The following is a 26,118-nucleotide window of genomic DNA, read 5'->3' as shown; positions in this document are numbered from 1 at the left end:
CCATTTAAAGGAAGAGGATAGTTTTTTTTTGTCTTCATGCCTGTCTTTTTTTTTTTTTTATTGTTGTTTATTTTTTTAAAACTTAACAAAAAGCGTTAGCATTTAATTTAGGTCACAAGATAAAAGATTTGGTGTTGTTTAATTCAAGAGAACCAGTTAGAAGTAAATTTTTTTAGCCAATGACCTAATCTATATCCTTTTATCTGTATCATTTATTCTTTTATATCTCCTTGCCTTTTTATTTTTTCCTTCCACTCCCCTCCCACGTTAGTGACTCTTATTAGGGTGAACTAGAGGAAACAAAAGGAGATGGAAGTCAGTTGTTTTCATGAAATATTTGACTTTGGGTTGTCTGTGGATTTAATTTATTCATGTATCTGTAGTCCTATTCCTCACTGATAAACTAATTAATGATAGAAATGGGTCTTCTGTGTACTTTAAATAAATATTAAATAAAAAACTGGTGCTTTTATTTCCTTTTTGGGTTTCTACTTTAAAATAAATTTGCGGTTGAATATAAAATAATAAATATTTTTAAAAGTTCTGTCAGTATATTTGGCTTCACATATTTGAGTTGAAACAGCATTGTTAATTTAATTTTCCCAATTTTTTAGGAGGAAGATATCAACTAGAGATAAAAATACCAGAAACATATCCATTCAATCCCCCTAAGGTATAGTAAAGCTATTTTTATGCATGAACTTTTGATATGTTTTCTATTCTTGGCTCTCCTAATTAATATATGTTTTATTGCTTATTAAAGTTACTGCTTTATGAGTTGTTTGCTATGTTTAAGATTTCAGGCAATGGCATGTGACTTGCTTCTGAAATTAGAATGAAAAACAGGCTTATTCAAAGCAACCAGTAGTGACTCTATACTGGAATAGGATGTACATTTGATAATGACTCAGATAATGGGGTTTGCAAAAACTAGCTGTGTCCCAGATTTAGAGAGAGAGTCTTACTTTGCTCAGAGAAGTATGTATTTTAGGAAAGAATGAATTCTGCATTCTCTCAATAATTATTTGAATATTATGTGCCAAGAAATATAGCAATAAGACTTACATTTCTACTCCTTTCATGGAGCTCATGGAGTGAAGTAGGGAGTGATCTTACCTTATCCTATGGTCATGGATAATAAAAAGTAACCTGAACTTTTTTTTTTTTTATTTTAACTGAGCTACTTCCTTTATGCTTCTACTTCTGTCACTATCATCACTTTAATTTAGCCATTCAACTAGATACTTCCATGTTTTGCCTATTATTTAATCACTTTCCATCTTTTTCATTTCTAATCTTTGTAAACACAGTTTAGATTATCCTTTTTATTCTCTGTTAATAAAAGTCTAAACTCTTTATCTTGGCATTTAAAGTCTCCTACATTTTCACCCCAATTTTATTTTCCACCCTTATCTTCTACATCTTCACCCACAACATGTTCTCATTTTCTAACCTAGATTATTGGCTCTTTGTAGATGATGTTTATTCTTCCACGCTTTTCTGTCATTTTTGCCTCAATCTTTGTCTGACTTTTTAAAATTTTTCTTATTTTTTTAAGATTTGGTGAAGTGCCATTTTTCCATTAAGCTGTGCCTGTCAGATGTTTCTCATTAGCATTTTATATAATTTTTATAGTACCAGCATAGATTTATGTATTATTTTAGACATGTGTCTTTGACATTTTTTGCTCGTCAGTCAAAGACCATGTTCTACACCTACATATTATCTGTGGTTCCTCATTGTATAGTGCCCTTGAATATATTATAGCAGTTACTCAGAACTTTCTAAAATTCATACAGTCAACTCCATTGCTTGTTACCGCTTAAGAATAGACATGGTGACTGGGGTTGTGGCTTAGTGGTAGAGCACTGCCTAGTATGCATGAGGCACTGGGTTCAATCCTCAACACCACATAAAAATGAATAAATAAAAGGTATTATGTCCATCTACAACTAAAAAAAATTTAAAAAGAAAGAAAAGAATAGACATGGTAATGGGAATTTCAGGGTGAATTTAGATCAGCTACCAGAATGGGATGTCTCTTATTCTGTTGCTTGATGTTCATCTATTTTTTGACATGCCTTTTTGTTTTAAATTTTGGCAAAATATGCATGGCACAAAATTTGCCATTTTAACCATTTTTAGGTGAATTGGGGTTTTTTTGGAGGACATTACTTGGGATTGAATCTAGGAGCACTTTACCACTGAGTATTTTGTAGTTGTTGTTTTTGGACACAGGGTCAAAATAAAAATAAAAAAGTTGGTGAGGGTCTTGTTAAGTTTTCAGGTTGGCCCCAAACTTAATATCCTCTGTCTCAGTGTCCTCAGTCACTGGGATATTCTGATTATAGGCATGCCTCACTGCACCTGACCTTCTAGGTGTATTATTTAGCAGCATTAAATATATTCATATTTTTGTGCAATTGTCATCACCATTCATCCCCAGGTCTTCTTTCTGTTTTTGTAGTACTGAGGATTGAACCTATAACCTTGAGCATGCTAGGCAAATGCTTTACCACTGAACATATTCCCAACTCTTCTTAATTTTTTTTTTCAATATATTTTTTAGTTGTAGGTGGACATAATACCTTTTTTTATTTTTATTTTTATGTGGTGCTGAGGATCGAACCCAGGGCCTCACAAGAGTGCTAGTGCTACCACTGAGCCGCAACTCCAGTTCCTCTTTAAATTTTTGGCCTTGAACTGTGATACTCCTGCCTCAGCCTCCCAGTAGCTGGAATTATAGGTATCCTCCTGAGAAATTTAGACTATAGGATACAGATGTGTGCTACCATTCCTGGATTTTAATTCATTCATTTTAAAAAACAGAAATAAGATGGAAGAAAGAAAAGCACTCTTGAGGGGCTGCTCTCAACCACTAGACTTAACATGATAGATAAAACTGTCACTCATTAGTACTGAAAACTTTGTATATCTTTCCTGAAATAGTATTTATAACAGTTCTAGTAAATTAAGGAACTGAGACTTAGTGATTACATAGAACCCAGATTCCTTAAGGCCCATATGTTAAATCACTGGACTCACCTTCTATGATCCTGTGAAGAAGAAGGATACGATCTATGAAATTAGGTGCGTCAGTTATGTCTCAATAAAGATGTATCTTATAGGTTCTGTTCTAACTCTAAAGTAATTTGCATAGTCCTGACTCTGTTTTAGCACTTTGAGATATGACCTTCTTTCTTTATTTGCAGTTTTCCTTTTTTCAATTATCTGTAGTCAACCAAGGTCTGAAAACATTAAATGGGAAATTCCAGAAATAAGTAATTCCTCAGTTTTAAATTATTTATTAAAATAATTTATTTTAGCTTTTGATAATCTTTTACTGTACCTAATTTGTGAATATAAACTTTATCATAGGTATGTATGTATAGGAAGAAAACCTAACATATATAGAATTTAATACTGTCTGTAGTTTTGGGTATACACTGGGAATCTTGGAACCTGTCCCTCATGAATAAGTAGAGTACTACTATATTATGCTGCTAAAATCTGAGAATTTATTAAAAACTTATACTTAATTTATCTTTTTTGTGGGGGAGGGCAGTTGGTGGGGTTTTAACCTTGGGCACTCTACCATTGAGTGACATCAGCAACCCTCTTTATTTATTTATTTTATTTTACTTTATTTTTTTGAGACATGGTCTTGCTAAATTGCAGAGACTGACCTTAGACTTGGCGATCCTCCTGCTGGCATTACATGTGTGCATGACCATACCAGTCTTGTTTATTTTAATATGCACATAGCGTATTTTCTGTTTACTTTTCCCCAATAAGTCTTTGACCAGAAGAGCAAAAGATTTACTTCCAGATAGAGAACATATGTCTTTGAATCAGCTGAAAATAGTGAAGGGATTTGATTCAGTGTATACAACTAGTATTTTCTCAATTGTAGTATATATATATTGTTAATGAGAAAAACCATTAAATTAGTACAACTATCTCAGTGATTTGTTCTTTTATATTAGAAACTAGGTTGTGAATTTTCTTTTTCCTTGATATTATAAGCATACTTTTTATATGAAATTGAATATTAAATACCAGTGTTAATAATATTTAATGAGCATTCCATCCATGCAGGCATATTTAAAATAGCATTTTCTTTTGTGTCACAAGTGAATTAAAACTGGTTTAATAATATACTATCCTTCAGTTTCAATCTTGAAACTGGAAATTCCTGATGGAAAAGTGAACTCCTATCCCATGAGAAATAGGAACTGAAATGTTTGTGGAACTGTAGTGTGTGTAGAATGTAGGTTGCGTTCTGTAGGAAGAACAATGATGGTTAGCCAGTATAGCTAGTATAGATAATTAAGAATAGTCTCCATTTTATTATCTTTGTGCACACAGTGTTCAGGTGTGTTGTTGTTGTTGTTTTGTTTTGTTTTGTTTTAGTCCTTGAATGCTCCCTAAAGCTAGTGAGTATTCTAAAGCTTCCAGATAGTGTGAATATTAGTTTTGTATGGGAAAACAAAGAGACATGAATTGCTATTAGTAAATATCCTAGTACCTATTCCTTACCTGTTTTGTAATCAAAGGCAATTATGACTCAAATAGGTCATGATAAATGTCATAGTATTATTACTTATACTCCATCCCAGCCAAGTTCCTTTGGTTTTATGCTTTGGTTAATCTAGGTCAGGAATGGCAGGACTATGTGCAAAAGTGGTGGTATACAATTGGTATAAGTTGGGTATTCAGCAATAGGACAGTATTAAAGGAGGATGCATGTGGTACTAATTGGTAACATTCAGGCCTGAGAAAGGAAAAGGCAGGAGTGGAAAAAACTTAAGAAAGGAGGTAGTTAATGGCGAAAACAATAAGGAAGAAAAAGAAGCGGTAGATCACATAAAAAAATGCTTTTAGGTGCTGGCGATATAGCCCATCATGTAGAGTGCCTGCCTCACATGCTGGAGGCCCGAGTTCGAGTCCCCAGCGCTGTGGGCTTGTGCAAATAACAAAAATGCTTTTAATAAGACAGTTACTTATGTTTGTACTGGTGGATAATAGTGTGTCCTCTTGACGATTTCTTTGATTTCTTTCTTTGTTTCCCCCTTTCTCTCTTCCTTTGGGAATCATACCTATTGTCATGTACACTATGCAAGTGCTCTACCAATGAGCTACAATCCCAGACATGAGAGAATAATTTCTGTAAATTCAAATTTATTTATTTCTAACTAGAGAGAGAGTACTACAATATAAGAATTAGCTGATTAATTAACTTAGTTCTGGTATTTACTTGATTCTGCATGTGCATCTGCACAGAATTATGTAAAGGAAATTCTTCCTTTGTGAGCAAGGTAGGCATGACAGTGTATGCTAGTAATACCAACTATTTGGGTTTCTGAGGAAGGAGAATTGCAAGTTCAAGTCTACCCTGAGCAACTCAGAAACCCTGTTTCAAATAAAAAGAATGAGCAATGTAACTCAGTGGTATAGAGTGCTTGCCTAGCATGCATGAGGCTCTGGGCTCAATCCCCAGAACCAAAATAAATAAATAAACAAATAAATAAATAGGAGCAAGTTCACACATCCTCAGATCACTTTTCTAACCTATAAACTTTCTGACATATATTAAGATTTTGTTTTTTATGTCTCCCCACACACACACATCTCGTGTTTTCAGTAGTAATTTAAAACTCTGTTTTCCAATCTTGTTGAAAGTATTGTTGAACCACTTTGTTATAAGGTTACAGAATGCTGGGATTTCTTCATTGAAGTTAAAGGCAGTGATTATTTTGTACCTGTGTAAATTAAATTTAGTGAATGGTAAATATTAGATGTGAGTTTTATGGTTACAATGAGATGTTTCCTGTACATAACCCCTGTATTTCTGTCTTATTTGACCTAGACTGTATTTCAAAGAGATATTGTTTATCTCTGAAATAGGTTTGCCATAATATTTAAATTTATATTCCAGGACTGGGGATATAGCTCAGTTGGTAGAGTGCTTGCCTTGTAAGCATAAGGCCCTGGGTTTAAAAAAAAAAAAAAAAAAAAATTTATATTCCAGCATGAGGCACTTTGAGATACTCAAGATGCTCTAGTAAACAGGATGAGGGTGGGAGGGGTGGGGGGAAGGGAAAAAATAACAGAATGAATCAACCAACATTACCCTATGTAAATTTATGATTACACAAATGGTATGCCTTTACTCCATGTACAGAGAAACAACATGTATCCCATTTGTTTACAATAAAATAAAATTTAAAAAAAAACAGAATGAATCCATGCCTTTCAGGGAAGACCAGAAAATTAAGGCAGAAATTAATAGAAGTGTGGTGAATACTGATAAAAGAATACAAGATGTTTTGAGAACAGGTTGGGAAGAATTGATATGGAAACTGAAGCTTGAAGGACAGGAGTGTTTTAGTCAGCTGTTTTGCTGCTATGACCAAAATGACCTGACAATAATTTTAGAAAAGGAAAATTTATTTGGGGGGCTCTTGCTTTTAGATTTCTTAGTCCATAGATGGTGAACTCCGTTGCTTCAGGCGGGAACAGAGGCAGAATATCGTGGCAGAAGATTGTGGTGGAGGAAAATGGCTCAGGACATTGTGCCAGAAGCAGAGAGAGAGAGATGGAGCTCCCCTTAACAAGGACAAAGTATATACCCCAAAGGCATGCCCCAGTCAACCCCCTCCTCTAGCCACACCCTTTTAGCCTATAGTTACCATCTAGTTAAGACTTAACAGAAGATTAATGCTCTGGTTAGGTGAAGGCTCTCATAACCCAGTCATTCACCTCTAAACTTTATTATTGCATGAACACATGGATTTCTGGGGACACCTGATATCTAAACCATAATAAGGAGTTATCTAGGGGCAGAGGCTAGAGAGATGTATTACTGAGAAAATGGATAATCACAAAGGCCCAGAGGCAAATTACAAATTTGAGTAAATCTGAGGAGAAAGTGGAATATGGGGTGGAGGTGAAATTGGAACTTGAGGGCCAGGTTAAGAGTGTGGACTTAAGGCAGGCACAGTGGTATAATCCCAGTAACTCACAAAACTGAGGCAGGAGTACCTTAAGTTCAAGACCAGCGTGGGCAACTTAGCAAAACCTGTCTTTTTTTTTTTTTTTTTTTAAAGGCAGGTATGGGGCTGCTGGGAATGTAACTCAGTGGTAGAGTGCCCCTGGATTCAGTCTTCAGTATTCACCACCACCCCCACAAAAAAAAAAAAAAAATTAAGTGTGGACTTAAAAAAGTAAATGAGAGGTCATTAAAGGGGCTTAAGCACTTAAGCGTGGTAACAGTACAGGTCACATTTGTTTTAAAGGGTACTCTGGTTTCAGTGTAGAAAATAGATCGGAGGGAACTAAATAGAATAAAATCAGGATAGTGTAGTAACCCAGCTGAAAAATGAAAATCTCCTTTAATGAGATGGTATTGTGTGTGAATGTAGAGAAATAGGTATCATTGAAGTCTGTTTATTTTAAGAATAGAAAAAGATCAGACATGTCCTGAATGAAGATGTGGAAAGTGTACATTAGTTTTTAGGGGTTTTGAGTTCACTAGTAACTTAAAGTGCTTATGAGTTAGTGAATTGATTATGAGTTAGTGAATGAGTAGGAGGTGAGGAAGTAGAGACATAGGACATAGATCAGGAAGTCACAAGAAGAGAGAAATGGAAAAGCTACTTAGCTTCTTATCAGAAATAGATTTGTAGCACATTAGTGAAGAGTTAATTTTTGGTCAAATATCTAGAACATTACTTGGCACATAGTAATTAGCCTACTAATTAAAGAATTTGGATTCACTAATCACTTTGAATAATAATAGCCATGTGAGGTGACTTGCACCTATATGCCCAATGACTCAGGAGCCTGAAGTATGAGGATCACAAATTCAAGTCCGGCAAGGCTCTGTCTCAAAAAAGTAAAAAGTGCAGGGGATGTACCTCTGGTAGTGTGCCCCTGGTTCAGTCCCCAGCACTGGGAAAAAGGAAAGAGCCAAGTGTGGTGGTGCGCACCTATGATGCCTGCAGCTCAGGGAGGCTGAGGCAGGAGGATCATGAGTTCAATGCCAGCCTCAACAAAAGTGAGGCACCAGGCAACTCAATGAGACTCTGTCTCTAAATAAAATATAAAAAAAGGGTTGGGGATGTGGCTCAGAGGTCAAGTGCCCCTTAGTTCAACCCCTGGTAATGCCCCCCGCATTACCAAACGAACAAACAAACAAAAACCCAAATGAACAAAATGATAACAGTAATAATAATATATGATGATGGTGATGGTTTTCCAAAAACTTGTGAATAAGAGCTGATGCAATAGATTTCATTTCATGGTGATCTTATCCAGCTTGCTTTTTAACTTGTTGGTTTATTCTTTCATGCTAGACAAATAGTAAAATGATCAGATTTAGAATCTAGAATCAGATTATAAATTTGAATTTTGTTCTATATTTCTATATAGCAATTTGATTTTGGTAAATTTCTTCATGTCTAATCTTTAATATCTGACAAATAGTAATAAGTTTTCAAATATTTACTGCGTTATCTATGACAAAGAATTTGAGAAAAACTTACACAGAAAAATTTGTAATATTACAGCCAGTCACTACTTGTGCTTCCATGCATTTATTTTGCTTACTTTTCTCCTTTAAACCTATTCTTCCTGCTCCCTCACAGTAAAATGAGTCCCTCACAGTCACTTACTCTATATTTTGATTTTATGTACTAAATACCTAAATGGGTTTTAGTCTGTTTTATTCTCATAGCAACTAGTATCATTCTTTGTAAATTTTAAGCATCTAGTAGTTGTTGGTGTGTTTGAAGATGGAGCATTTACTAAAAGGTTTAAAAAGAACGTGTCAGTGACCATATTCAGCTTATAGAATGTTTGTCTTCTGCACTTGTCCCTTTACTTTGACCAAATGATGTAATAAAAGTATTACAGCATTAAGCTGAAGCTTAATCTGAGGTTTTTTGTTGTTGTTTTTGGAGTTCTATTTAAACTTTTTATGTTTTATTTCTGTTACTTGAAGACTTAAGTGTGCTTTATGTTCTAGGTCCGGTTTATCACTAAAATATGGCATCCTAATATTAGTTCTGTCACAGGGGCTATTTGTTTGGATATCCTGAAAGATCAATGGTAAGAAATTTTCAGTTCATTTTCTCTCTTCTCATAGAAATAGACTATAAGAATGTTATATATGTAATTGCCATAAAGTATAACCTTATGTTATACTTTATGTGGTTAGGACAGAAATTTTATAATCTCTTAAATAATTGAAAAAGGGTTATAATTAAGACCACAATCTATATTTACAGAGATCTTTATTAATATCAGATGCTAGTTTTACATTTTTAAGTCTTGGATTTCATTTTGTTATTTTGGTAAAATTGATTCTTTGTTGTCTCAAGAAGATATTTTATAAGAGACTAAAAGTAAGAAGTAAGTATTGAAGTAATCATCTTTCTCTTGGAATATAAGCAACAAAATTTTTAAAAGTTGTGTTTACTTAAAAAAAAAAAGTTGTGTTTACTGAGGAGGTTCTCAGATTCCAAGAAATACCTCTGTAGGTAATATTTAATTTGCAAAGCACTTTTTTCACTAGGTTTGTCTGATTTGATGTTAGCAGAATAGTGTTTTAAGGGTTCCTACTCAGAGCTGGACACCCTGATGCATACCTGCAACCAGCTACTTGGGAGACTAAAGCAGGAGGATCCTACGTTTGAGACTGAGGCAATTTTGCACAATCCTGTTCCAAAGAAAATAATTGAAATGGGCTAGGGATGTAGCTTAGTGGTAGATTGTCCCCTGGGTTCAGTTCCCAGTACTGAAGAAAAAGAAAGTTACTGCTATTTAGCTACCAGGTTCAAATTCTGATGCGCTGATTTTTTTTCTTTTGGGCTGTGCTGGGGATCAAACCCAGGGCCTTGTGCTTACAAGGTAAGCACTTTACCAACTGAGCTATATTCCCAGTCCCTGATTCGTTGATTTTTAAAACTATGTAATTATAAGTCAGTTAGCTAAAGTCTTTATGCTTTTGTTTCCTTATATGTAAAGTGAATACCCATTTAATAGTGCTGAGTTGGTTTGTGTAATTCTCTTAGAATAGAGCCTGGTATATTCTTAACAGTGATAAATGATGGTTGTGGTGGAGGCAGAAGACAAGTATTATTTATTCAGTATATGATTTTATAGATGGAAAAACTAAATTAAGAGGTACAAAGTGACCTCGAAGTGGGAGAAAAAAATTAGAATGATTGAATATTTTATAACCCTTTTCTCCAGTTTTACACTTACGCAAGAGAAGGAATAACAAAATGAAATAGAATATGTAGAGCCAAGACGTGTATTTAATGGGCCCATTCTTGTTACTTAATCTTTGAAAATTATATATAGGGCACTGAAAATTTCAAGCTATGTGTTTGATTCCTTAAGAAAGGAAAAGAATGAAACCTGAAAAAGGTGACTCAGAAATAGCACTTAGTATATGGGTAATTTGATTTATTTAATAACTGCATAAACAGACTAGAGTTGCTGGTTTGATTTGTCTTTCCATTCTGATAGTATATGTGCGTTAATCCTATGCCAATGTTTGGACTTAAGAACATTTGATTTGTAACTTTGGCCATTTATTGAACCTTATAGTTTTTAATGTTTCTGTTATCTCCAAAGACTCCCTTCTTATAGTTCTGTGTTTCAGTGATATGAGTACATATTTGCAGTATTAGAGTTGTACTCTTTCACTTGACTTCTAGGACTTCAGTTTTTCTGTTCTTCCTTTCCTGTGACTACTCCCAGAGACTTTAGACTTACCTCCTAGGTCTTTTGGCATTAGAATGCCTCAGGGACAAGTCATACACCTCTGTTCCTTTCCATCTATATCTCCTTTATGAGCTCGTGTGATTTCCTAACTTCTCCATTATATCCTGGTAACTTTATTTTTCCTAAACTCCAGACTAATGTCTTGTTAAAAAAGAAAATTGATATATCATGGTGAACTCATACATCGGAATATAAGAGCAGTAAAAAAGAACATATTGTTGACATAAACAACATGGTTGATTTTCACAGACTTGTTAAGTGACAAGAGCCAGACACAAAAGAATACATAGTAATATGATTGCATTTTTATGAAATTCAAGATTAGCCAAAACTAATTTATGCTGATAGAAATTAGGACAGTGGTGGGGGTAGGCAAGAGTTTCAAAGGATAAGATTGGAACTTTTCAGTACAGGAAATACTCAGCATTTTGGTGCAGGTGGTGATTTCATGGAAGGGTGTGTGTGTGTACGTACACATACGTATTTGTAAAAATTTAGATATGTAGCAACTTTTCTTATATTTTACTACAAAATGATAACAAAAATATCATTCAGTGTTTTAAACGACTTGGATTATTGATGATCATCTCCTCAGATCTCTTAATAGAAAAGTTACTCAAACAGGAACAGTTCGTATGATTATTCTGCATAGTATGGCCCTATAGAGTCCTTGGATATTTAAGCAGTCATATTAACTATATTATCGTTTGCCTGTTGATAGTCCTTCCCCCATACTAGGGTGCTCTACCTCTGAGCTACAATCCCAGTGTTGGTCCGTCGTCACCCCCCGCCCCGCCCTGCCTTTTTTCTTTTCTATTTTTAAAGGAGGAGGAAAAGTTGATTTGGGTCTCTCACAGTTTCAGAAGTTTAGTCCTCAGATGACCTACTCCATTCCCTTAGGATCCTGGGAGAGGCAGAACATCAGGGCAGAAAGGGTGTGGCAGAAGAAAGTTGGTCAGGACATGGCACCAGGAAGCAGAGAGAAGCTTATAGCCCTTTTTAAAGTTAGAGCCTAGGCTAGCCTTGAACATGTGATTTCCTGCCTCAGTCTCCTAAACAGCTGAGATTATAGGAACTTGGCGTTGGGATTTATTTTAATAGATTTAAGCTACTTTTATAGACTGAATTCTGCATATCTCAGTGCAATTTGATTTAATCATTACTTTGTAAAAATAAAGGTAAATGGAATAAAACCACGTTTTTACTTGTATGGTTTGTTACATTACTAAATTTAGATTTTTAGAATCAATATACAGCTCTCCAAAAATTCATTTTTTTTTAAACTTGTGTGTGTGGTATTGGGGATTAAACCCAGGGTGCTTTACCACTGAGCTGTATCCCCAGCCCTCTTTATTTTTTTTTTGAGATAGGGTCTTAATACATTGCCTAGTCTGGCCTTGAACTTTTGATTCTCCTGCCTGCGCTTCCCAAGTTCTAGGATTGCACACATGCACCATCTTGCTTGACCACACATAGAAACGTACCACACAAAGAATTGTACCATCAAAGATACAGTTTCTGTAGCATTTCATATCAGAAAAATTGGTTTTGTTTTGGTGTTAATTGTCTTAAGTATTCAAGACAATTTTATCATTGATTTGTTTTCAGCCTTTAAAAAACTTTGCTTTAAAATTTTTTAACCAATTGATACTTAATAGTTTATAAACATTCCCCAAAATAATTTTATTCTGAAGTTTTTTTACTATGCTGAACGTTAACTTTTCTATTTGTGACTGTTATGAATTAAATCTAAAGTTCCAGTTCCAGATCTTTTTCTACAGTTTCGAGGTTACACTATTCTTTTGAAAATGTTCAATTTTAGGTTCTTAGTTTCTCTTTCTCTCTTTTCCCTCCCTCTCTCCCTCCCATCTTTTCTTTTCTTTCCTTTCTTCCTTTCTTTCTTTCCTTTCTTTTCTTTCTTTCTTCTTGCTGTACTGGGGATTGAACTCAGGGATTGCTAGTCAGTGATCCGTATCTCCCACCCTTTTTATTTTTAATTTTGACACAGGGTCTCAATTGTGTAGGTGTGTGCCACCAGGGCCTTAGTTTCTGCTTCTTGCAATGGTAACCCCAGAGGTCTTTAATAGTTTGAGTGTCTTCAAAATAGAAAGATATTGAACATAGAAGGAAGTAGAAAGTAGTGAATTTACGAGTCTCCAAGGGAAGAATTTATCACTTAAATTTTTGTTTTGTTTTGGCAGCTTTATAGTTCTGACAGTTAGCATTTAATCCTCATCCACATTATCTGTAGATGTCTGGAAGTTATAATGGGAATGAATACAGGTAACAAAAGTTGGAAGCTTATTTGGTGAGGTTTCATCCTTACTAAATTTTCTCAACAGTTGCTTATGGGTATGATATATGGGACACTCTATATTCCTTTGGTCCAGATAACTTTGTTGGGGCCTGTGAACACATAGGCAGACCCCATTTCCTTTTGTGGAAAATTTCTGGTTCTCTTTACTCAAAGAGGCACCAAAAGGGGCATGTTATTTAGAATGCACTTGGGAATATTGGGTTAATTACCACCTGATTGAGATGGCCCTTCTTGCCACCCTTTTCGCAGGAGTACTATTCCCAAGTTGGAAAGGAAGAGTGCGAAAGATTGTGGGAGAGAGAAAGCTCAGTCCATTCTAACCATTTTTTAGGATACAGTTGAATAATGCTAAGTACCTTCATATTGTTGTGCATCCAATCTCCAGAAGTCTTTTTCATCTTGGAAAACTAATTAAGTAAAAACTTCCCCAAGCTTTCTGTGTCTATGAATTTGACTACTCTAGGTACCTTATATTAATGAATAATACAATATTTGTCCTTTTATGTCTAGATTATTTCAGCACAGTGTTTTCAAGGTTTATATTGTAGCATGTGTCAGAATTGCCCTTTTATGGCTAAATAATATTCCATTATATGTATATACAAAAGCCGAACTTTTTTTTTTTTTTTTTTTTAAATCCATTTGTACACTGATGATGACTTAGATTACTTCCACCTTTTGGGTATTGTTCATATGAACATGGGTGTTCGAATAATTATTCAAGCTGCTGGGGGGGTGATATATACCCATATGTGGAATGACTGGATCATCTATTAACTCCAATTTAATTTTTTGAGGAACTGCCATACTGTTTTCCATAGTGTTTGCACCTTTATAGTACAGGAGTTTCAGTTTCTCCACGGTCTTGGTGACCACTCTTGTTTTGTTTTATTGGCTATAGCCATCCTAATGATTGTAAGGTACTAATTAATGATGATTTTGTTTTGCATTTCCCTAATGATAGATGACATTGTGTATCTTCTCATACCTATTGGCCATATGTATATTCTTGGAGAAGTATTTGATAAGAGGCCCCACCCCAGTACTGGAGGCCTTGCATATGCTAGGCATGTGCTCTACACAGAACTGCACCTCCAACCCCACTTGCCCATTTTTATTTTATAGATTTTTCTTTAATGAAGAAAAACTGGCAACATTGCAACATTTCCAAATGTAGACAATCTACATATTTTGAAACCCAATATAGCCATTAAAATGAACATTTGTTTTTATTTTTGACAAGATTTTATTTATATTTTAAAAGTGACTTATAAATGTTGTGCACTGTTAACTCTTTAACATAATCCATTTAATATATACGCACATAAGAGTCTATACTGTAAAAGGTTAACACTGGTTATCTCTAGGTGGTCATTTCTGTTACTTTCTTGTCCTATTTCTCCCATCTCCTGATAGGGCTTCCCATTGTTTGCACCCAGAAGCCAGACTACATAGAAACCAATTATTTCAGACATTATAGGTCGGTTTACCAAAGCTGCAAGCAGGATAGGGAAGCCCAAAGGGACCAATGGAAAATGTCCTGCTCCCAGAGTTGATTTAGATCATAGAGGATGGGTAGATTTGGCGTTGGTAGGATCCAGGAACTTAAGTATTGTGTGGTTTGGCAGGTCTTCAAGGATATTCAAATGGCAGGAATTGGGGTAGAAAAAATGGCAGCATTGCATGAAAGTCTACCTGTCCAGTATCCTTTCCAGGAAGAAGATAAAAGTGAACAGGGCAAATTTTGGAGAAGTCAGAAGAGAGTTTCTGTATTCACAAACTACATGAGTTGGTTGGACTCATAGCCTATCAAGTGTGTTAACTTGCCCATTTTTAAACTGGACTTTTTGTTGACTTGAACTCTTTCAATATTCTGGATATTAATCTCTATTCAAATAAATGATTTGCAAATATTTCTCCCATGTTGTGGGTTGCATTTACCTGTTGATTTAATTTTCAGGTAGTTGTAGTCCATTTACCCTTATTTTTCCTTGTTTCCTGAATTTTTTTTTAAAGCTGTTTCCTAAACTTTTGGTACCATATCTAAGAAATCAGTGCCAAACCCAGTGTCATGAAACTTGCCCTCTGTTCTAGTTTTAACTCGTGTTTAGGTGTTAAGTCCATTTTGAATTAATTTTTATATGTGGTATAAGAATCCAACTTCATTCTTCTGAAAACTTACCAATTTTAAAGAAAAGTGTTGCCTTGTTAAGATAATATATGTCTGCCTATGTAATGTTATAAAGGACTTGTCAAACTTTATAAAATAAATCTATTGTCATATATATCTAAAAAGAAAAATACATATGCTTTTATTTTACATGCCTTCTTATTTTTATTGCAAGTTAAATGAACTTGTGAATTTAATAACTTATAATATGAAATACTTTATTTCAGTGAATATTTTCTTCTATTAAAATACATTTCCTGGGCTGGGGATATAGCTCAGTTGGTAGAGTGCTTGCCTTGCAAGCACAAGGCCCTGGGTTCGATCCCCAGCACCGCAAAAAAAAAAAAAAAAATACATTTCCTTAAAAGCTATAACTTTATTATTTAAAGAGTTGCGTAACTTTTACTTAAAGTAATACCACATGGATTTTCTTTTTAAATTAGGCTGCTTTAAAACTCCATTGGGTAGGCTAGGGGTACACATCAGCGGTAGAGCTCTTGCCTAGCATGTACAAGTCCCACATTCAAGCCCCAGCTCTGTAAAAAGGGGGGAAAGCCTATTGGGATTGTGTTATATATTCATTTCTGTGATACTTTGTCGTTTAGTCCCCTTTTTTGGTGGTTTCAATTAGCTTTATGCCTTTACATCTAGTCAATTTTGATGTGTGTGGTGTTTTGTTTTGTTTTGTTTTTTTTGTTTGTTTGTTTTTTGTTTTTTTTTTTAAGTACTGGGGATTGAACCCCCTGGTGCTTTATCATTAAGCTTCGTCCCTTGGCCTTTTTATTTTGAGTTAGGGCCTTGCTGAATTACTGAGGCTGGCCTCCAACTTGTGATCCTCTGCCTCAGCCTCCCAAGTCACTGGAATAACAGGTGGGCACCGCCATGCCTGGCTGTGTATATGCTTTTAAACATTGTGTTTGAAATTAAACATAAAATGAAACTTGTACTCTTCATAAAATGTACTTTCTTCTTCATTGTGATAATGGAAAGACAAGAATAAATATTTAAAGAATGAATTTGGCTTTTTATGTTTTAACTTTTGTCTTAACAGCATCCATACTAAAGATGTCATGACTTGAAAACAACTTGTATAAGCTCTTTAGGAAATTTAGCTCCTTGGTTAGAAATTTCCATTACAGAAAACTACATAGGTCATAGGTACTTGAAAAGCCTCTAAAAATTCTATTGTTTTAAATACTAATTTAGCATTGTATCTAATTTTTTTTTTTAGGGTTGCTGCCAGTTTTTTCAGTTCCTGTAGCTTATCTTAAATGATAAATTGATCACTAAAAAATTTTATTCTATGAACATTTTAAAGAATCATTTATAATGTTTTTTCTCTCAATATATAAAATACAGATCAACAAATGTGGTACTGATTTTATTTCATTAGTGTAGACCAGTCTTTGTTAGTTAAGCTTAAAGAACAGTATTTCTCAAACATTAGCATGTGTTAGAATCAGTCAGAGCACATGATAAAAACACACCTGATTTCTGATTTGGTACGTATGGGATGGGAAGAATTTCAATTACTTAGAAGGTCCCAAGTGATACTGATGTTGCTAGTTGGGGGATTAACATTTAGTTGGGACTCACTACCATAAGAAATCCATAATTGGACTGGAGATAAAGCTTAGTTGGTAGAGTGCTTGCCTTGCAAGCACAAGGCTCTGGGTTCAATCCTTAGCCCTGCCAAAAAAAAAAAAAAAAACATAATTGGAAATAAATTTACTTCTCTTAAATATATAGAATAGTCCTATTTATATACCAAATGTGGGAAAATAGGAGAACTTTGTCTGTTCTGTGGGCTGAATCAGGAACCCAATTAGATAAGGCTGATTTGGAATGGTCTCATTTGTATTAAAAAGAATGAGCAGGGCTGGGGATATAGCTCAGTTGGTAGAGTGCTTGCCTTGCATGCACAAGGCCCTGGGTTCAATTCCCAGCACCATAAAAAAAAAAAAAAGAATAAGCAAACTGATGTTCTTCGACATGTTTGGTATGTCAGCATTATATTTTTCATGTTTATAAATATTTTAATATTATTTGGTAAAAGTTTTTAAAATTTTTTAGTTTATGGACTTTTATATATTTATTTATTTATTTATATGTAGTGCTGAGAATCAAATCCAGTGCCTCACACATGCTAGGCAGATGCTCTTCCACTGAGCCACAACCTCAGCCTGGTAAAACACATTTTTAACAGATATCAAGAATATTTGCTATATTTTTCTAGGTAAAAATTACTTTATAAAGATATTGTCTTTATAAATACATTTATAGAAGCATGAATTAAGTATTGCATTTTGACCAAAAAGCTTACCCTATTTCAGAATATCATGGCATGACTTCAGACTTCCTTTAAAATAAAATATTTACACCAGGTGAGGTGGCACATCTCCTATAATCCTACAGCTTGGGAGGCTGAGACAGGAGGAGGATCACATGTCAAAGCCAGCCCGAGCAACTTAGCAAGGCCCTAAGCAACTCAGTGAGACCCTGTCTCTAAATAAGATTCAAAAAAGGACTGGGGATATGTCTCAGTGGTTGAGTGCCCCTGAGTTCAATCCTGAGTATCAAAAAAAAAAAAAATTTTTTTTACTCAGTAGTATATTTCTTGTTTTTGGAGTGCCATTGAATGAAAATTCCACAGGCTATTTAGTACTAATGTTTTTTCACTTTATATCTAGAGAAGTGGATAGAGCTGACAAGAAAGGTATTGATAACAATAAGGAAAAAACAAGTCCTGTGCAAGATGGAATTATTTGAATTATCTAAAGAAATAGAAAAACTCATTGTAAAGAACAAAAAAGAGAGGCTGGTATATATAATACAAACTTCTGTAACTTAACTACTGAAGTAAGGTAAATAACTTAATGCTAGTAGATTTTTGTTTTATTCAGGAAAAATCCACTTTGCTTTTGCCTTTCAAAGCCCTTATAATTGGAGTATTTTCCTGTTTTGAAATTTAGGGCAGCAGCAATGACTCTACGCACGGTGTTATTGTCATTGCAAGCATTATTGGCAGCTGCAGAACCGGATGATCCACAAGATGCGGTAGTAGCAAATCAGGTAAGATGGTGCTTTTGAAAATCTTCCTTATACCTGTTGATGATTCTGTAGTGGTTTGTGCTGTTAATCCTTGAGCATATTGAAACTAAATTTGGAAAGGGTTTCTTTTCTCATAGTAAGATGATTTTGTCACATGTAAAAATAACTTTTATTTTTAACATAGTTTAATCGGGTACATGTTAGATGCTGTTTTTCTAATGTATGAATATTTCCAAATGCACAGTTGAAAGAAGTACATGGGAGGATTAGGCAGGTAACTCAGTAAGAGAGCAGTTACCTAGCATGCACACCTGGGTTTGATCCCCAACACCACAAAAATATTAACAACAAAAAGTGAACACCCATGTATCTATTATTTAGGTAGGTAGATTTACCTATTTATTTTGAAATGTTATCCTGCTGTATTGCCCAGAGTGGTGTTGAGCTTGCAATATTTCATCCTCTGAAATTGCTCGGATTGTAGCATGCATCCCCCCAGCTTCTAGATTCTGTAATTAACATCTTACTACATATATTGTATTATATATGTATCATGTGTGAACAGAGATTCATCCCTGCATTCAGGGGTTTTTTTGTTTTTGTTTTTGTACCAGGGATTAAACTCAAGGGTACTTAACCACTGAGCCACATTCCTAGCCCTTTTTTAATTTTTTATTTTGAGTCGGAGTCTCACTAGGCTGCTTACAGCCTCACTAATTTGATGAGGCTGACTTTGAACCTTTTGAGCCTCTAGGATTACAGGTGTGCACCACCATGCCTGGTTTCTTCATTCAGTCTTGATCTCTTCTGGTGATAATTTTAATCATTTCCTACCATGGTGTTGAAGTGGTATAGTAGCATTAGCTGTGAATTTCTGATTTGCTAAACAGAATAAATATTTTTCAGTTCTGATATTTAATCACTAAGGCAAGTGATTAGTAAATTATAGTTGTAGTGCCTGGTTTCATAAATAACACTTTATTTGAATACAGCCACTACTTGTGTTCTTTCCAGCAATAGTGGCAGCACTGAAAGAAAACTGTGATCTGAAAGTCTTAAGTTACTACTATCTGACCCTTTAAAAAAGACTGCCAAACCCTATTCTAAGCCATTACAATTTGCTGAACATTTTTTTTAAACCTAGAAATCTCTTGATTTCTGAGATACTGTCCTTTTCTTCCTATATTCGTAGTTGTTCCTTCTTAGTTCCTACAGTGATTTCTTATTTTAGTCCTTTAAACTTTAAATATAGTTTGCTGATTCTGATGTTGTTCCCTTTAGTTGCATTATATGTATTCACTTGGATGATTACATCTACACCAACATTATCACCTGTACATTGTTAAAGTGTTTAGGATTGACTACTCTCCTGAGCATCTCTTTTAAACTGCTTAAGTAGCTCTGTAGGAATGCCCCTTAGATACTACAACACAATAAACTAAAACTAAATGCAGAATCTTAAACCCTGCAAATCAGTTTATTTTTCTATGATACTATCACCAATTTATTTAAATACCCAAGTCACACAACTTTTGGAGACTTTCTCATGTCTCCCCACCCCAACCCCCAATGTTATAGACTAAACACAGATTATGTTGGGCATGCTTCAGCTTGTATGCTCTTGAGCTTTCCCTCCTCAATTCCCCTCTTGATTGCATTCCCAGTTTCTGTCACTGTTTTCATACATACTCTGATAGCCATCGGTCGGTCCCTTTTCTTTCTCATTTCTTCCACCTTCCACCCCCCCCCCCTTTTTTTTTAAACTGGGGATTGAACACTGGTACTTTACAGTCAAGTTATATCCCTAGAACTTTATTATTTTGAGACCAGTTCTTACTGAGTTGCCCAGTTTGGCCTTGAACTTGTGATTCTCTTTTCTCAGTTTTCTTAGTGTTGGAATTACAGGCATGCTCCATCACACCTGGCTCATTTTTTCCGTTCTCTCTGTCCACCTTTTCCTTTTTTCCATCTTCTACATTGATAACAGCTTTATGAAATATAAATGTTATTTTACTTTACTACCAAAAACTTATTAGTAGCTCCACTATCATTTACTTGAATCCACATTGTTTAGTTTGCAGTTTCTCCATGATTTGAACTGTCTACAAACACAGGTTCAGGGCTAAATTCTTCTTCTTTTTTTTTTTTTTTTTTTTTGTGCTGGGGATTGAACCCAGGGCCTTGTGCTTACAAGGCAAACACTCTACCAACTGAGCTATCTCCCCAGCCCCCTAAATTCTTCTTGTTCTTCAAATGGTTTTCTCTTCTTTTCTTTGTTTCTTTCTTTCTTTTTTTTTTTCTTTTTCTTTTTCTTTTTAAAGGTACTAGAGATTGGTCTTAAACTTTGATCCTCTTGCTTCAGCCTTCCAAGTAACTGGGAAATAGCTAAAATTTCTTTTTGTGTCTCTTCATTCTGTCTGCCATGTTTCCCCTGAAGGGAAATGTTTCCTCCTAACAAACCTTTTTATCCTGTGAGGTTTCAATTTATGCATTGTCTGTTCTTATAAACTTTTCTTCTTTCTTTCCCTTTAAGTTCTATCCACTCTTTATTTCACGTATATATTCTTGATAATATGTCCTGTTAATTTTCTGAGAGTGCATGGAATTATTGTTTTTTATGTATATGTACATATGTATTTGTATTTGGTAGTCAAGTAATATTACTTGAATTCCAATTTTTGCATTCCCACAGGTTGAAGTTAAACTAAATGGTTTCTTTTAATGCCAAAAATAGTGTGAAATTTTTAAAATTATGGTTGGTAAGGTGGTATACACCTGTAATTTCAGCAACTTGGAAGGCTGAGGCAGAATAAAAAGTTCAAAGCCAGCCTCAGCAACCTAGTGAGACCCTAAACAAGTTAGGAAGACCTGTCTCAAAATTAAAAAGGGCTTGGGGATGTGACTCAGTGGTTAAGCACCCCTGGCTCCACCCTCCAAAAATATTTTTATTTTACTTATTTCCTTGTTATTCATTAATGGTAGAAACAAGATTATCATTTTAATATGTAATAAAGCTTATGAGTCTTAAAATATTCAAAATGTTTTTAATACATTGAAAAGAAATATTAGAGTGACTTAAACAGTTACTCATTTAAAATATTGTGTTTCACTAACCCATGATGGTCCTGGAGTGTTTGGGTATGAATTTACATTTTTTTTCCCAGCTTATATGGAAAATTATTGGGAATTCATAATTATCTGAAAACATGGTATAATAGCTGCTTGGGAGGCTGAAGCAGGAGCATTCCAAGTTCTGTCAACCTCAGCTACTTAGTGAGGGCCTATTGCAAAATAAAACAAAACATTAAAAGAACTTCCGGATATAGCTCAGTGGAGCAGTAAAAGTCCCCAAGGTTCAGTTTCCTTTACTGAAAGGATGGTAGCATGCTCTAAGAACTTTAGTTGTAGAATTTCCTTAAATCACTCTTCACTTGTGCTTGTTGGGCTTGGGGGTATAGTTCAGTGTTAGAGCGCTTGCCTAGTCAAAAAAAGAAAGAAAGCACTATATACTAATACAGCTCTAGGAAAAGAGCAAAAATCTAGTAGTATTTTAACCTGAGTTGTGGTTAGTACCAAAGTTGTTCCCATTTATTAGATGATATTCGTATAATTTTATAAGCTAGTGTCTGTTTAGTTGTATAAAGTTTACTTCTATGCAACATTCCAAATATCTCTCTCTTAATATTAAAAATCTGTCAAATTCACTGAACCTCAACTCACTTAATGTTAGGTTTTTGCTAATTTGTGAAATTTGGAGATTAATGTGAATTAACTTTGTCTTTTTTGTTGTTGGTCCTTCTATCAACCCATCTTATGAATCAAAGCTTCCTGTTAAGCAGTCTTTCCCTTAATGACACATTGAAAAGTAAATCCCTTTTATAGGGTGGGTATATTGGAGATTGAAAACAGTGCCATGCTCTATCACTGAACTAAACCCTCAGCCCAATGAACTCCCCTTTTGCTCCCTGCACTGGGGATTGATCCTGGGGTATTCTATCACTGAACAACATCCCCAGCCCTTTTTAACCTTTCATTTTGAGACAGGGTGTTACTAAGTTGCCTAGACTGGACTCCAACTTGGAATCCTCCTGCCTCAGCCAACTAGATTGCTGGAATTCAGGCATGTACTACTGAGCCAGACTCAATGAATCACATTTTAAATGTAAATTCATTTTATTTGTAAAAAAGCAGGGTCTTAGGTAATTAAGAGATAACTACTATATTGAATATTATAACTATTGTCATGTCATTCATTTTTTCCTCATATAGTACAAACAAAATCCTGAAATGTTCAAACAAACAGCTCGACTTTGGGCACACGTGTATGCTGGAGCACCAGTTTCTAGTCCAGAATACACCAAAAAAATAGAAAACCTATGTGCGATGGGCTTTGATAGGGTAAGTACATAAGGGAATGTTGATTTTGATATATAAATTGATTTTAAATTATTGCTGAAAATCTTTGGCAAAAATGGTTTAGAAAGTAAGAGAAAAATCTAGTTTTTATAAACAATTTTTCTATTACTAAAAATCAGTGATTATTTTTTCTTTTTGTTGATTACAAGTGCTTTTAGAAACTTTTTAAGCACTTGAAAGTGTGAGGCAGCTTATGAAAAGAAATAATGAATAATCTGTCAATAAAAAGATAGTGATTGATATTCAGTATTAAAAAAAAAAAAACATTTCCTTGAGATTTGATTTTTGTTGTTCCCTTCTCTTTTACAGAATGCAGTAATAGTGGCCTTGTCTTCAAAATCATGGGATGTAGAGACTGCAACAGAATTACTTCTGAGTAACTGAGGCCTAGAGAGAGCTGCTGATAGTCAAACTTGCCTCTTCTTGAGGAGCACCAACATCTGTTATTTTTAGGATTCTGCATAGATTTCTTTTAAACTGGCAATCTTGCCTAATGATGTTATCTAGGCACCATTGGAGACTGAAAAAAAAAAATCCCTGCTCTGTAAATAAAGCTAATTAAACGTCTGTGTAAATTTAAAAAGGGGAAATACTTTAATTTTTTTTTTTCATACTTAATAGTGTAAAGATTCTTTGAGCTAAGCTAAAACCATGGAAAAAACATGCTACTTTAGTGTTTAGCAGTGTAACAAGACTAGCAAGAGTTTGCTTCAGGATTTTGTTGAATAATTAAGATAATATTTTGAGTGTGTCAGGGCCATTCAAATTGTTGGTGTTGCATCACAGCTACCTTAACTGTTTTTAACATGGATCCTCTGTGCCTGTGAATTTACTTGCATGCTTGTACTTGACTTCTTAGGATGGGTAGCTGAAAAGACCACCATTTTAAGCATTAGAAAATTCTTAAATATGAGATTTATCCAGAATTGAAGATGGTGACCTATTCAGAGCCTTTATGTCCTGTTGACAGACTGGGACACTGTATCTGTTTTCCCCCACTTACCAAACACAGCTAATATTCTGATGGTAAATTTCTCTGTACTTGGTGGGGAAATGTGCTGAGGGTCAGTATCCCTTACTCCAATTTTAGGAATGTTTTGTCACAGTTTTTCAAACACTCTTGTAAGAATGTAAAAATGGGACTGGCAATTTTCTCTTGCAAAACCAGTAAATACTTGATGTTGCAGTATTCCCAGATTTAAGGAAAGAACCCAACTTAGATTTTCAGTGAATTTGACATTGATTTTAATTTTTAATCTAATGAAATTTTTTGTTGAGAACTTAGAAAGATGCAATGAATTATTTCGGTAGTTTTTAGCCTAATCCTTGGGCTTCATAGAGATTGTTTTATCAGATACTTTAAAAGTCACTCTTGCTTGCACTTCCCCATATTAACACATGAAAGCTGTGTTGGTGTTTTATTGTACATATTTCAAATGCACATAGGAATAGAAGTGTTATAAATCTAGCTTTCTTTATGATGTTTCTGATAATATGAGAATTGAAAACTTTACCTTGTATATAGTCAGACTTTCTATTCGTATTAAAGTTACATTTCATGCTAAGTTCAAAAGTTTGAAAATTATTAGTTTTGCAAGCTCAAACACTTAATTTGACCATTTTATGAAGGTTGAAGTAGATTTATGCAGGCAGTTCTATACATAGAAATACAAGTCTTATTCAATTTTCAGGACCAATGCAAAATAACAAAAATGTAATGGAATCAGACTGAATTAAAGTAAGGCTGTATATTGAAAATCATATATAAGGTTTGCTTTCTTCAAGTGTTATTTATCTTAAATTATAATCGTTGAAGTGTTTGGAAATAATTTTTGAACCTATTAAGTCAGCATAACTTCATTTGACTTTTCAATAATCTTGATACTAGAAGCAATAAAAGAACCATTATTAAATATATTGTAATGTTAAAGATGTGAAGGTTCTTCCAAAAACTTGTAAGGCTTTTCTAATTAACAGTAAACTCTTATAGTTGATATTATTGCATACTAAACACAAGTTGCTATGTATTTTTCCCTTATATGTTTGCTTAAGCATATATTCCTTTATATACAATCACATCCTTTTATTGCTATAGTTTAGTTTTTTTCCAAAGATGCCAAAGGAAACAAGATTTTTCTTTATTTATTTTGAATAGCTAAAACCTTGAACTTTCTTTATATTTTGAAGTAAGATGGGATTGTGTGAAAATATGGGTGTTTTGATCCACATTTGGTTAGAATTAACTTTATTTAGTTGAGGGTGACTTGGAGATATTAGTATTATTTGGATTTTTTAAAATATCACATCTATCCATTTTACTATTTGCCTATATTATCAGGGTATGTTTAAATTGTCTGTGGTTACACAAAGGAGAGAGAACTCAGATTACCAAAGTCAAGCATTACATACTTGGCTGTTGGAGGCAGCTCTGCCCTGCTGATTTTTATGCACATTGGCCTTCTATTATATCTGCGCATCTGACTATACTTCAGCATCCCCAGTACACAGAAATTGGAAGGTACAATATTTGGTTTGACAGTCTACATAATCTTCATTATAAAAAGTTATTTTCCTTAGTTACATTAAATGTGACGATGGTCCTTCCTTTCTGTTAACTTTTCCACTGTCTTCATGATTTTTTTTCTTTTTCACTTTTCTGTAGATAGATGTAATTCCCCAAATACAGAAAGTAAGGCAATTTCTTTTTCCTTCTGTTCTTAATTATGTTTGGAAAAAGAATGCTAAATATTTAGGCCTAGAAGGAAAGATACCCCAGTGGGAATTATTTGTGTAATTCTCAATGTTTTAGAATATGTCAGTTTTAAAAGCCCTCAATAATTGTCCCCCGCCACAATGAGATCCTGTTTTGACCAGGCACATTAGTATTAATACACTGACACTACAATAGGCTTTTATTATAATCAGGTCTGTTTCCTGAGTATGTGCCTAACTTTTGGAAAAAGAAATACTTGTATGTTAGTACAAATATTACAAATTCTAGTTTGGGACCTAAATACATAGTCGTATGTATATAGATATTTGAGGAATTTGGCACTAATCTAGGTGCTCTGAGTTGACTCTCTGAAATGTTTAGAATTGTGACTATGGCTTACTCAAACACAACACCTTTGAGGATATTTAAATGTTTGAAAAAGTATTTTCTTTTTGAGGCAAGTAATTTTTTAAATGAAAGAAGGCCTTTTTAATTTTTTTCTTTTTCTGAAGTTTTTCATATATGTGATTGTTGATGGCACTTAAAACTATGCAAAATAATTCTTTTTAAGTATCCGTAAGAAGGATTTGGCAATTACATTTTGCTTATTTATGCACTACAGAATGCAGTGTATTATATTACTGTTTAGGCTGCTTA

The 26,118-nt window shown here is 34.3% G+C and overlaps 1 protein-coding gene across 2 annotated transcripts in view; it reads left to right on the top strand.

Moving 5' to 3' along the window:
* Positions 1–24,665, top strand: part of Ube2k (ubiquitin conjugating enzyme E2 K) — a 58,669-nt gene extending 34,004 nt beyond the window's left edge. For both annotated transcript variants that reach the window (XM_047566515.1, XM_047566516.1), the window contains 5 exons: positions 615–673; positions 9,029–9,111; positions 18,254–18,353; positions 22,602–22,730; positions 23,058–24,665. In XM_047566515.1, coding sequence (XP_047422471.1) covers positions 615–673; positions 9,029–9,111; positions 18,254–18,353; positions 22,602–22,730; positions 23,058–23,132 — 446 coding nt within the window. In that variant the 3' untranslated portion in view covers positions 23,133–24,665. The remainder of the gene's footprint in view (positions 1–614; positions 674–9,028; positions 9,112–18,253; positions 18,354–22,601; positions 22,731–23,057) is intronic.
* The last annotated feature ends 1,453 nt before the right edge of the window (positions 24,666–26,118 follow it).

The sequence above is a fragment of the Sciurus carolinensis genome, chromosome 10 (genome assembly GCF_902686445.1).
Source record: "Sciurus carolinensis chromosome 10, mSciCar1.2, whole genome shotgun sequence".
NCBI lineage: Eukaryota > Metazoa > Chordata > Mammalia > Rodentia > Sciuridae > Sciurus > Sciurus carolinensis.
Note: the sequence above shows the minus strand (reverse complement) of the source record. Positions and strands in the feature narration are given on the sequence as shown.